This window comes from Xyrauchen texanus, chromosome 3 (assembly GCF_025860055.1).
Source record: "Xyrauchen texanus isolate HMW12.3.18 chromosome 3, RBS_HiC_50CHRs, whole genome shotgun sequence".
Taxonomy (NCBI): domain Eukaryota; kingdom Metazoa; phylum Chordata; class Actinopteri; order Cypriniformes; family Catostomidae; genus Xyrauchen; species Xyrauchen texanus.
The window spans coordinates 36,397,246-36,411,560 of NC_068278.1; the positions used below are offsets into that span (position 1 = coordinate 36,397,246).

Genomic DNA, 14,315 nt, shown 5'->3' on the forward strand with positions numbered 1-14,315 from the left:
ATATGCCCTCACATCAACTTGCTCGTGGCCTAAATTGAAATTCTATGAAGCAAGTATACAGTGGTCACCTTGTCATGTATTTTTTCAACTCAATATGTACAGTATCTGTTTTGATGCAAGATATGTCTATTATCAACAATAGGTAATCATGACGAGTAGCAAATACCTGTATCTTTAAAATCGTATTGTAATCGTATTCAAGTTCCACATGAAAATAAAACGTGTTCCTGAAACATACAATCCATTATATGCCCTTATCAAGATAAGTTATAAGAGCAATATAAATCGAAATGATCCTCTGATTATGATTCTACCTGATATCTCTATTTAATACAACTGCTTTATTGCCTTTTCTGGAACTGGTTTCTAATATGGCTGTTACATCCATTCTTGGGATGGACATTCTGTGAATGGACAGCTTCTAGATACAGTAATTTAAACTCTAATGGCTCTCCATATTTAGTATCTGCTTAGTGTGCAAGTTCCTCTTAATATAAGTGTGGAGGAGGACATGATCAGCCGAACAGAAGAAGACTGGAGGAGCTCCAGCTGGTGGTAAGTTGATTTGCATGGATGTTGGCATATACTTGGCAAGATTTATGTTAACCACTTCAAACCTGCAGGCGAAGCAAAACGAGATAAACTGATAATATATCTAGGATCCTGTTTGTTTGTAATGAAGCAGTATCAATAAAAAAAATTCTTCTTGTTTAAAAAAAAAACATAATTTGTGTAATCATGGATGTTTAACTGTAACTTAATTATTTTGCAGGAAATTTCATCTGGTCTCAAAAAAGGGAAGGTAGGCGAATGTCCCTACATTAATGTAATGAGTGTGTTGAATTAGTATTGACTCCTGCAATTATTTTTATGTAGCTTATTCTATATGTCAAGCCAGAGTTTGTTTTTGATACCTTGGTTAAGATTGTGTTGTTTGCTCAGGGCATTTTGTCACACACAGGAAAATTTAATTTGTGCAGGGTAGATAATTTCATTCTGTTGTGGGGGCATTAGATACAGTACAGAGATAGAATATCTTGATATCAGAGTTTATCAAACATTTATTACCACTATCAGACTTGTTTTGAAAAAAAATTGAATTTTTGTTATTGTTATTTTAGCATTATGTATTGTTGTTAGTTGACATAGTTGAAGCAGATATTGAGCTGAAATGAAAATGTTGGTACTACATTGCATATCAGTTTGTTACTGTTGTGCTTAGTGTAATGTTGAACCACTAGGTTATTATTTCAATACAAAACAATTTCTCTTTACGTTTTCCAGTAAGCTGGCACCATGAGTACTGACGTAGAGATGGCCGTTTATGGCAAGGCTGCCATATATCTACGCAAGCCTGAGAAGGAGAGAATTGAGGCTCAAAACAAGCCCTTTGATGCTAAGACTGCTTGCTATGTGGTTGATACCAAAGAGTTGTATGTCAAAGGAACAATCAAGAGCAGAGATGGTGGCAAAGTCACCGTTACTGTGCTTGACACTAAGGAGGTGAATTTTCCTTATTCCATGGAAACTAGAAGCACAATACATTAATCATTGCAAATTTTCTCTGGTTAAGCTAATAAATTACCATTGTAGGAGAGAGTTGCTAAGGAGGATGATGTCCACCCAATGAATCCTCCCAAGTATGACAAGATTGAGGACATGGCCATGATGACCCATCTCAATGAACCGGCTGTGCTTTATAACCTCAAAGAGCGTTATGCAGCATGGATGATCTATGTGAGTTAAGAAGCTACGTAAAATAGCATTAATGTTCATTTCGATTACAATGCTTTAATTGGACAACTTATTTGCTCATTTCAGACCTACTCTGGACTGTTCTGTGCTACTGTGAACCCCTACAAGTGGCTCCCAGTGTATGATGCAGAAGTGGTGGCTGCCTACAGAGGCAAAAAGCGTATGGAGGCCCCACCCCACATCTTCTCTGTCTCTGACAATGCCTATCAGTTCATGCTTACTGGTAAGATCTTAATTTTTAAATAATTTAGATTTTTGGAATTCTGGATTTTAGATTTTATAAAACAAAAATTAAAAATTATTATCTTTGAATTTACAGACAGAGAGAACCAGTCTGTCCTGATTACGTATGTATCTACTGTATAGAGATGCTAAGAATGGTTTTATTTTCTTCTCATGGAAATTGCACATATTGAAATAGAATATTTCATCTTCTGTCTTATCATCTCTCATAAACCAGTGGAGAATCTGGTGCTGGAAAGACTGTGAACACCAAACGTGTCATTCAGTACTTTGCCACTGTTGCAGTGGTGGGTGACAAGAAGAAAGATCAAGCTCCTGGCAAAATGCAGGTTTGAAATGAGATGTAAAAATATATTTATATCAATGTTTAAATTTTTTGCAAATTATCTTTACAAGAGACATTTCAAATGTAACCCCTTAAACTACAGGGATCTCTTGAAGACCAGATCATTGCTGCCAACCCTCTGCTTGAGGCTTATGGTAATGCCAAGACTGTGAGAAATGACAACTCATCTCGATTTGTAAGTTCACCAGTTTTTATTTATAGAGAGCATTTGTTATGCTATGTCTATCTATTTTCTAAATGCAAGTTATTGGTCTTATTGTGAACGATTCTTCCATGCATGTATTTTAGTAATTTTTTTGACCTCGTAATCATTAATACAAATATCATAACTCGATCATCTGGTGAAACAACAGACTTCTCTCTGGTGATGTATGCAGGACATCTCCAATCATTTAGTCCATTAAACCCTGCCCCTTTTTATAAATACCACAACCTTGCGTAGAGTTGAACAAAGTGTCAATCGCATGTTGTTGAAGATGGCAAGGTGTATTTTCGTCTGTTTTCCTTTAAAACTATCGTTCCTTAACCCAAAATTCCTTGGTTACGGGTCAGCTTCGGGGTCAGGTTACAGGTTCGAGACATTTCCCGCCTGAATTGCTGAGGTGATCACTAATGTATACAACGCTTTGGATGAGCTTATTTATATTTTTGAATGCAGTTATGCTGGACTTTTTCTATTGCACAGTAGCAATAATGTTATTTTGTTATAAACAGGGTAAATTCATCAGAATTCACTTTGGCACAACTGGAAAACTGGCTAGTGCTGATATTGAGACATGTAGGTGGACATGCTTTTAATTGATCAATCTGTACATTTTTCTTTGTCTATCATTCTTTAGATCATGACTTCATTATTTTCTCTACAGATCTACTGGAGAAGTCTAGAGTGACATTCCAGCTTCCAGATGAGAGAGGCTACCACATCTTCTACCAGATGATGACCAACCATAAGCCTGAGCTGATTGGTAGGTTGACACATTTCAATCAAAGCATTTGTTCTTATTCAAAATAGTATTGTAAAATACTCTGTCAAAAATGCTCTCTATGTTTTACAGAAATGACGCTCATAACCACCAACCCCTATGACTTCCCCATGTGCAGTATGGGTCAGATCACTGTGGCAAGCATTGATGATAAAGAGGAGTTGGTTGCAACTGATGTGAGTCATTGCTAATCTGATTAATGACATTTGCTATATAAATATGTCAGATCCTAGTTCTCATCCTCTACTGTAATATCTAGACTGCTATTGACATTCTGGGCTTTACTAATGAGGAGAAGATGGGCATCTACAAGTTCACTGGAGCTGTGCTGCATCATGGTAACATGAAGTTCAAGCAGAAGCAGCGTGAAGAGCAAGCTGAGCCTGATGGCACAGAGGGTGAGATTCAATCGTTTTAATGTGTATTCCCATTTAAGAATACTTCGATTGAAAGATCCCTTTCTATTATCTTATAAGAAATAGTTTTTTCCTACAGCTGTCAGTGAAAGATATGGGATAATTTTTTTTAATTTTTAACAAAACAAATTGCAGAGGCTGACAAAGTTGCTTACCTTCTGGGCTTGAACTCTGCTGATATGCTGAAGGCTTTGTGCTACCCCAGAGTGAAGGTCGGAAATGAGTTTGTGACCAAAGGTCAAACTGTGCCACAGGTATGTATTAACATACAGTATGTCCTGCTATGTGCAGGGTTGGGGAGTAACAGAATACTTGGCGTTACGTAATCAAGATACAAAAAATGTGTAATTGTAATCCGTTATAGTCACATAAAAACTCAAAGTATTAAAATTACAGGTACATTTGGTAAATATTGGGATTATTAGCAGGATTACAATTTTCAATATATAAAAAAATACACAAAAGATCCTCCTGACATAAAATTATGAAGACCACTGCTTGCTTTATAGTGGTATAGATATGATCAGAAGCTAGATGGAGATCTCTTCTGGTTCTCTCTCTTGACTTGTGTGAATCTGGCACCAATTACTGTCACATGTGTAAATAACACCTGTCTTACAAATGTGGTCAAACCATTCAAGTCAGCATGAAATAAAAATTCACACTAGCTATTTTCTAAATGCATGGTGTTGGTCTTATTGTGAATGACTCATCCATGCATATTTTTTTGACCTTGTAATCTTAAAACAAAAACTCGATCTTCCGGTGAAACAAAAGACTTCTCTCTGGTGACGTATGCAGGACTTCTCCAATTATTTAGTCCACTTAAACCCTGCCCCTTTTTTACAAATACCACAACCTTGCGTAGAGTTGAACGAAGCAGCAATCCCATGTTGGTGAAGATGGCAAAGTGTGTTTTTGTCTGTTTTCGTTCATTAACCCAAAATTCTTTGGTCATGGGTCAGCTGGCTTGAATTTACATTTCGAATGAGAAGGAATAAGGGCGAATTTGCGGTTGTGTTCAAGACATTTCCGGCCTGAATTGCTGAGGTGATCACTAATGAATACAATGCTTTGGATGCCTCTGGAGCTTATTTATATTTTTGAATGCAGTTGTATTGGGATGCACAGTACGAGCAAGTGTTTTTTCCCCTTTATATTTAGTGTATTGTGATTCAAAACGTTAAAATATGGTTATCTTTTACTCACTCAGCCTCTTTGTAAGACAATGATGTATTTGTGCATTTATGATGTCAGTTTCATCATAAATGTGTTTTGATCGCTGCTCAATTTCACTGACAATTGGCTGTGACTGGAACAGCACGGTGGTAGGGGTGTGTGTCCGCTGCAAACTCGCATTCAGATCTGCCTCCGTTCCTCTATGCAACAGACATATTTTACCAATCCAATCAACAACAAATGGATAAACTAAAATTACCACCCTACATTTTGTTCTTGGTCGATAAACTGGAAATACGTCACAATATGGAAGTCGGTCACAACTTCCGTTTCATGATGACTTTAATCTCATGTGGGAAATTATGACTGATTGATCAGAGTGCCTTGCTGGAAATGAATGTTAATAAGGAGATAATTGGCATCAGATGCCACTTCCTATTTCCGATACAAACAGGTTTGGCGTCAGCGTGATGTGTCTTTCAGGCTTTCTATCTAAAATGACTCGGCATTAAGCTGCAGAAACCTCTTGTTAACAGTTGCAAGAAAGCCAGTTCTCTCCTCCGTCATTTCATAAGAAAACAAACCTATTTGTCAGGGGAGTTTTTGTGCCTTTACGCTTCTCAAGAGGAAAGTTAAATTCAAATGCTATGCCTTACACTACACATTGGTTTTGATTTGTCCTGTTTATTTGACCACAAAATTTAACCATGATAAATGTGCTGTTTTTGTGGAATTTTTATATTCTTGTCTCTTCAATGGATAAAAGGGAAACCAAATTAAAGTTCAGAGCAATTGACCTTCCTGCTGTGAAGATGCAGTGATTTTCCAAGACCAAATATATAATTTAAATAAGCATTTAAAGGTAAGACCCACACAAAAATCACATTAGCAAGGATAGCTAAAATGAATCATGTGTTCCCTAAGTTCGCCATCTGACCGTCTGTCGATCGTTTATGCGAGAACAGGAATAAAAGTGGAGAAACTCCACTCCCTCTGGCGAACGGACAGTTTTCCGGTGCACAGGATGCCTACTGTCGAAATTTTAGTGTGACTTCTCATTTCCATCTTAACTTCAGTTGAACTCTAAAATTATTCTCTGAAATGCTTTCATGTTGTAATGACAACTATAATTGGGACAGCATTTCTTTTTTTTCTTTGTTAAAAAAAAATCCAGATTGTACACATGAATACCAAATGAGTTGAAAATATTAAGTTCTTAGGGGAAAATTGCAATGGATAATTTATCTGATTTTGATACATATTACAAATGTATTGTTAAGAACAGTTCAAAAGTATGGGTGAGGGAGAAATACTGGCAAATGTAACATTTTAAAACTAAAAGTAAATCAAGACACAGTAAAAAGGTTTAAATCTATTTTGATCTATTCATTAAAACAAGATGCTATGCACTGGAGACATTAATAATGATGATGATGAGCATGTGATCTGCCTATGGCAGTCAGAAGTTAATGAATGGTCAGTGCCCTTTAGTCTACATTCTAACTGCAGTACATGGCAGAATTAAACTTTGTAGTGTTTCTGAATCTGACGTATATCCTGTCAGATTTTGTAATGTTAACCAAGACATAATTCAGTGCATCTATTCTAACTGTATTTGCTTGATGAGAAAATAAACAATTTTCTTTAACAGATAGTGGACTCACCTGATTTGGTTAAAAATGCGCGTTTTAACATTTTCTGTTTTCCTATTAAGGTGGTGTCCCTGTTTTTCATGTTTTGTTCATACTATCTATTATTAACTCTATAATAATAGCTACATCACTCATAACATTATTCATAAACTGTTTGTTTGCTTCAGAAGATATGATTAAAAGGCATTCAGAACATATTCCTTTTCTCTTTCTCGACTTTACTCACAAACGTGATCTTGAGGTAATCAAAAAAGGTATCTGATTACATTACTTTCTTATCAAGGTAACTGGATTGTTACTGATTACATTTTTACTAAGTAATCGGTATTTGTAATGGATTACATTTAAAAAGTAACTCTCCTAACCCTGCAGATGTGTTAGACCTAAAAATTAGGTGTGAATCTGACTATTATTAAAGCAGAAGGACATTGGAATAAAAATTACAATGTATTCTATTCACAGGTGTACAACTCTGTTAGTGCTTTAGCCAAATCTATCTATGAGAGGATGTTCTTGTGGATGGTCATTCGTATCAATCAGATGTTGGACACAAAGCAGGCCAGACAGTTCTTTATTGGTGTGCTGGATATTGCTGGCTTTGAGATCTTCGATGTAAGAATTATTTTTACCTAATTTGAATGCAAGTTGACTTAAGTTCAGTGTTCAGTAAAAGTTTCTCTCTCCAGTTCAACAGCATGGAGCAACTGTGCATCAACTTCACTAATGAGAAACTGCAACAGTTCTTCAACCACCACATGTTTGTGCTGGAACAAGAGGAGTACAAGAAGGAGGGCATTATTTGGGAGTTCATCGACTTCGGCATGGACTTGGCTGCTTGCATTGAGCTCATTGAGAAGGTTTCTACTGGTTTATAAACTTCTTAATTTCTACCATTTTCTATTCACAAAATCTGTGATTTTTTTTTTGTAATACTCTTTATTCATTTACAAACAGCCGATGGGTATCTTCTCCATCCTTGAAGAGGAGTGCATGTTCCCCAAGGCTTCAGACACTTCCTTCAAGAACAAACTGTATGATCAGCACCTTGGCAAAAATCAAGCCTTCCAGAAACCAAAGCCTGCCAAAGGCAAGGCTGAAGCCCACTTCTCTCTGGTTCACTACGCTGGAACTGTGGACTACAACATCAATGGCTGGTTAGACAAGAACAAGGATCCACTGAATGAGTCTGTTGTGCAACTGTACCAGAAATCTTCTGTCAAACTTCTGGCTACTCTCTACCCACCTGTTGTTGAGGGTAATTATAAATTAAAAATATTTTAAATAGAGAATGATTGAATAGCTCAAATTAGCTAAATCATTTCAATGTTTGTAAAGAAACTGGCAAGAAGGGAGGAAAGAAGAAGGGTGGCTCCATGCAGACAGTGTCCTCCCAGTTCAGGGTATGTACAGAAGAAGTTGAAGCTGATATAACAACATTATTGCTGTATTTGAAAAGAGTGAGAACCGTTTTTTATTCTCTATAGGAGAACTTGGGCAAGCTTATGACAAACTTGAGGAGCACTCATCCTCACTTTGTGCGTTGTCTGATTCCCAATGAGTCCAAGACTCCAGGTAAAGTAATGAAGAACTTTAAGAGGTTTTCATTTGAATTATGTACAAAGCTCATGATATAAACTATTTTTATAGGTCTCATGGAGAACTTCCTGGTTATCCACCAGCTGAGGTGTAACGGTGTACTGGAGGGTATCAGAATTTGCAGAAAGGGCTTCCCCAGCAGAATCCTCTATGGTGACTTCAAACAGAGGTAATTATGACTAAAATATCACTTCATTGAGGCTTATCTTAATAAAAGACATGAAGCATTTTGAAAAATCTTCCATAGATACAAGGTGCTGAATGCCAGTGTTATTCCTGAGGGACAGTTTATGGACAACAAGAAGGCCTCTGAGAAACTCCTGGGATCCATCGATGTTAATCATGACCAGTATAGATTCGGGCACACAAAGGTTTATATTCTGCATTACACTTCAAAGACTCCTACTCATGATTGATGATTTAAAGTCATAACACTGGAAACAAACTTCTTTGTTATACACATATTCAGGTGTTCTTCAAAGCTGGTCTTCTGGGTACTCTTGAAGAGATGCGTGATGAGAAACTGGCTGCTCTGGTAACAATGACTCAGGCTCTCTGCCGTGGTTACCTGATGAGAAGGGAGTTCGTGAAGATGATGGAGAGGAGGTGAGTTATGTAAGGGATAATGTACAGTCAGCTAGTCGATATCACAAAATAAACCCTGACAGGGTGATCACGACCCTAATCCAAAATGTTAATTATCCCGCTTATTACAAAGCTACCAACAAAACTAAATAAATAAATGGGTATGAAATATTAATTTGCATTGAAAATGTTTTAAAGTGAGAAGGAATAAGCTGCAGAGTCTCTAGCAATAGCTCAATTCTACCCACTATGTACAAGAATACTTAACAAATAAATAAATATACAGTTGATTTTAGTTGAAATTATTTTATTAGCTTACTTGTTATATGAGAAGTTGCAAAGATGACTGGCAATTCCTGGATGACTAGTCTGATATAACTTAATCCACAGATGAATGGTTGTTATTGTGAAATATCAGACCACTAGATAGCACCATTGAACAATCAGAATTTAGTATTCCAGATAGCACTGTAATTTTTATTTTTTTTTTATGACATTTAATCACTACTGATTTACAGAGAGTCCATTTACACCATTCAATACAACATCCGATCATTCATGAACGTCAAACACTGGCCATGGATGAAGGTTTACTACAAGATTAAGCCTCTTCTGAAGAGTGCTGAGACTGAGAAGGAGCTGTCAAACATGAAAGAGGACTATGCAAAATGCAAAGAAGATCTTGCAAAGGCTGAGGCTAAAAAGAAGGAGCTTGAGGAAAAGATGGTAGCACTGCTGCAAGAGAAGAATGATCTGCAGCTTCAAGTAGCCTCTGTGAGTTTGCTTTAATGAACTTACTGAAATTTTACATTTTGATAGATATTTTTGAACAATAGTAGGTAAAATATATATTTATTTACCTGTCAGGAATCTGAGAATCTCTCAGATGCTGAGGAGAGGTGTGAGGGTCTGATAAAGAGCAAAATCCAGCTTGAAGCTAAACTCAAAGAGACAACTGAAAGACTGGAGGATGAGGAGGAAATCAATGCTGAACTCACAGCCAAGAAGAGGAAACTGGAGGATGAGTGCTCTGAGCTGAAGAAAGACATTGATGACCTGGAGCTCACCTTGGCTAAAGTGGAAAAGGAGAAACATGCCACTGAAAATAAAGTTTGTTACAGAGTTGATTTAAAATTTCATTTAAATTATTTTATGGTTTTCTGTTAAATAATATTAATTAGGACAAAAGGAATTGATTTAGTATCCAACACCGCACAGGTCAAGAACCTGACTGAGGAAATGGCAGCACAGGATGAGAGCATTGCCAAGCTTACAAAGGAGAAGAAAGCCCTCCAAGAGGCACATCAGCAGACTCTGGATGATCTCCAGGCAGAGGAGGACAAAGTCAACACCCTGACCAAAGCCAAGACAAAGCTTGAGCAACAAGTTGATGATGTGAGTTACCATTTCAACATGTCCTTGATAGATGGAATTCAGAATTTAGCTTTAAACATTTATATATTGTTTTCCCATAGCTTGAGGGTTCCCTTGAACAAGAGAAGAAGCTCCGCATGGACCTTGAGAGAGCCAAGAGAAAGCTCGAAGGAGACCTCAAACTGGCCCAGGAAACCATTATGGACCTGGAGAATGACAAGCAACAATCTGAGGAGAAACTGAAGAAGTAATTAAAAGCAAATCATTATTTACTTATATTGTTATGTTTGTGTTATGCATGTTATTTTTTTATGAACAAATTATTGTTGAACTCGCACAGGAAAGACTTTGAAATAAGCCAGCTTCTCAGCAAGATTGAGGATGAACAATCTCTTGGAGCTCAACTCCAGAAGAAGATCAAGGAGCTTCAGGTATTTTTTGGACTCTTATGTTACATTTATTTAAACATCATGATCAGAAATTGATTAATAACTTTCCCCTGTAGGCTCGCGTTGAAGAACTGGAGGAAGAGATCGAGGCTGAACGTGCTGCTCGTGCAAAGGTGGAGAAGCAGAGAGCTGATCTTTCCAGAGAACTTGAAGAGATCAGTGAGAGGCTTGAGGAGGCTGGAGGAGCAACTGCTGCTCAGATTGAGATGAATAAGAAGCGTGAGGCTGAATTCCAGAAGCTGCGCCGAGATCTTGAAGAGTCCACCCTCCAGCATGAAGCCACTGCTGCTGCCCTCCGCAAGAAGCAGGCCGACAGTGTGGCTGAGCTGGGAGAGCAAATCGACAACCTCCAGCGTGTCAAGCAAAAGCTTGAGAAGGAGAAGAGTGAATACAAAATGGAGATTGATGATCTCTCCAGCAACATGGAGGCTGTTGCAAAAGCAAAGGTTGAGAATTGTATATCTAAACAAATATATCAAATGTGTGTTAAAGATTTGTAAATATCTAAGGACTTTGTATTTGCAGGCCAATCTAGAGAAGATGTGCCGCACACTTGAGGACCAACTTAGTGAAATAAAGGCCAAGAATGATGAAAATGTTCGTCAGATAAATGACATCAGTGCTCAAAGAGCAAGACTTCAAACTGAAAATGGTAACATGACAATTGTGAACAAATTAATAGTTTGTAAATAATTATTGAGAATAGTGTATTAAGATCATTTTGAATTGAATTCAACTCTAACAAAGTCTTATTAGAAGAAACAAACATGCTGATTACTAACAATTTGCCTCCATAGACTTTGTTTAAAATTAACTGATATAGATCTGACACAGTGAATCTAAATCTCAACAGGTGAGTTTGGCCGTCAACTGGAGGAGAAGGAGGCTCTAGTTTCTCAGCTCACCAGAGGCAAACAAGCTTTCACTCAACAAATTGAGGAGCTTAAGAGGCAAACTGAAGAGGAAGTTAAGGTAATAATACAGCATAATCATTGTGACTAGTGTTGCCAGATTGGGCAGGTTCCCACCCAATTGGGCTACTTTCAGTAGATTTGTACTTGAGAAAATTTGCTTGGGCAGGTGGTAAAAATTTGGGCTGCTTTGGAATGATTTTGAGAGTTTTTAAAATAAAAAAAATTAAGAATTTTCATTGCCCATGCAACTAAAATAAAGAAAAATCTCCACACACAATCGTTCAATCAAATAGTCAGAAAACGGATTGAAAGAAAATGTGTTTAATCCTGTTCAGAGGAGCAACAAGTTGACACACCCGCCAGTGAGTTCTGAATAATGACAAAGCGGAAAAATGTAAGGGAACATATAGAAAGTGGGGAAATTACCAGATATCAAGTGGTGGTTAATGCCAGGACTTATCTGTGAAGAATTTCTTGGAGAAATTGCACTTTTGTGTTTCTCTCATGACCAGGCCACTGATGCCTTTTGGCTAGAAGTTTAATGTTGTTGAGAACACTGCAGGATATTTCGTGAAGTTGGCACTCACGGTAATCATAGACTGTAGTATCATAAAGTAACACAATTTAAAAGTGACTTTTGAATTTGCTGCTCTTTCTTGACTTGTGGATGTGCACACAAGTATATGGAATGATTGAAAATCAGTTGCGTTATGTCCACGATGACAGCTGTCTAGAGACTTTGACTGTTCTTTGTTTTAGTGAATTCACCTTACTTAAATTAATACAAAGATTTACAATTATCTTGGAATTTGGAATGTGCCATAACAGTATTAAAATGTAGGACAGATTATATATAACATTTATATGACATATTAATAAAATAAATAGGCCTATTGAATGGCAAACACATAACTGCAATCATAGCACAATGGCATACTTTCATTATTTGGCTTGTTGAAATCCCAGGGCAGCATATTTGTTCCTTTTCTGTGCATGTGTGTTTGTTTGAATGTGTACATTTCCACTGTAGAGTACAGCTAATAGCATGACATTGTCTCCTAGGCCAAGAATGCTCTGGCCCATGCTGTGCAGTCAGCCCGTCATGACTGTGACCTGCTCCGTGAGCAGTTTGAGGAAGAGCAGGAGGCAAAGGCTGAGCTGCAGCGTGGAATGTCTAAGGCCAATAGTGAGGTTGCTCAGTGGAGAACCAAATATGAAACTGATGCCATCCAGCGCACAGAGGAGCTTGAAGAGTCCAAGTATGAACATCAGAAGAGCTGATAAACACATGTTAGCTATATGTGAAAATGAATGCATTTTCTGACCTATGCTTACAAAATGCATAACAGGAAGAAGCTGGCTCAGCGTCTACAAGAGGCAGAGGAACAGATTGAAGCAGTGAACTCCAAATGTGCCTCCCTTGAGAAGACGAAACAGAGACTCCAGGGTGAAGTAGAGGACCTCATGATTGATGTGGAGAGAGCCAATGCTTTGGCTGCCAACCTTGACAAGAAGCAGAGGAACTTTGACAAGGTAAACAATTTGACTAATTTTGTGATATGATAATTCCTCTCACACGCTAAATGAGCCTTAATTTTCTTTACCCAAGGTCCTGGCAGAATGGAAGCAGAAGTATGAGGAAGGTCAGGCAGAGCTGGAAGGTGCCCAGAAAGAGGCTCGCTCACTCAGCACTGAGCTGTTCAAGATGAAAAACTCCTATGAGGAGAGTCTAGATCAGCTGGAGACACTCAAGAGAGAAAACAAGAATCTGCAGCGTAAGACAACAATTGTTGAATTAGAAAACCTTCTGTGTTTAATTGCTAATTAGCATTTTCTAATTTTAGTTTAGGTATTCTAGAAGTAAACATTTAGCGATTTTCCATTAAATATATTGATTAATTAAACACTGTATTGACGGCTTATTGAATGTTCATAATGATATAGATTTGTTCTTCTAAAGAGGAGATTTCAGATCTGACAGAGCAGTTAGGTGAGACTGGTAAGAGCATTCATGAGCTTGAAAAGTCTAAGAAAACTGTGGAAACGGAGAAGGCTGAGATTCAGACCGCCCTGGAGGAGGCTGAGGTAATTTTTTGGAGTTAAGTATTTTTGGCGGTTATTCTCAATAAAATCACTTTACTGTAGTGTAGGGCTGCACAATATATTGCATTTATCAAAATGTAAAAAACTGACATCACAATATGCATATCATGGCTTCAGATAATGGAATGATTTTAATACTTTATAAAATAATGTTAATGCTGTTGTAGAGAGCAGAGAATAGACTGGGTGTGCAATTGTCACTTGGTGTGTGTATGTGTGTGCAGTGTAGATGCCAGTCCCATAAGCACTCCAGTGCTCGAGCACGTACGGAAAAGTACAAGATATTCCCCATTCATTTTCCTTTTATTTCAACATTAACAGATTTGGCAATTACATGAGTGATGACACATTTCAGTAAGTTGTATCTTTCAACATTAAATCTTTTGTTCATTTATGTTTTCTTCGTTAGAGAGAGAATTGTGCCCGTCTCGTTTGAATGAGCAGCCACAACGATCTGTCACAAAAAGCATTAAAGAGCATCAAAACAACATTTATTGTTTACATTTTGTGAAAAAATGAACATATATTGAAAGCAGAGACTCAAATCTTAACATTTGTTAATTTGTTGCTAATGATGGTAAACTTGTTTATATTACACACAATCTATTGGAACAAAATAAAACTATGTTTGTGATCTCTGGGATAGACAGAAATTATTTTCCCCCAATAAACTTATAAACCTATAACTCATCTTATTTGGGCATTTTGATGATGTCATTA

General features: G+C 37.3%; 1 protein-coding gene across 1 annotated transcript in view; it reads left to right on the top strand.

Annotated features, from left to right (window-relative positions):
- The first annotated feature begins 451 nt into the window (after positions 1-451).
- LOC127630260 (myosin heavy chain, fast skeletal muscle-like) overlaps positions 452-14,315 on the top strand; it is a 72,811-nt gene continuing 58,947 nt past the window's right edge. The window contains 7 exon segments of the mRNA XM_052107753.1: positions 452-555; positions 773-802; positions 1,285-1,503; positions 1,594-1,737; positions 1,822-1,978; positions 2,075-2,102; positions 2,216-2,327. Coding sequence (XP_051963713.1) covers positions 1,297-1,503; positions 1,594-1,737; positions 1,822-1,978; positions 2,075-2,102; positions 2,216-2,327 — 648 coding nt within the window. The 5' untranslated portion in view covers positions 452-555; positions 773-802; positions 1,285-1,296.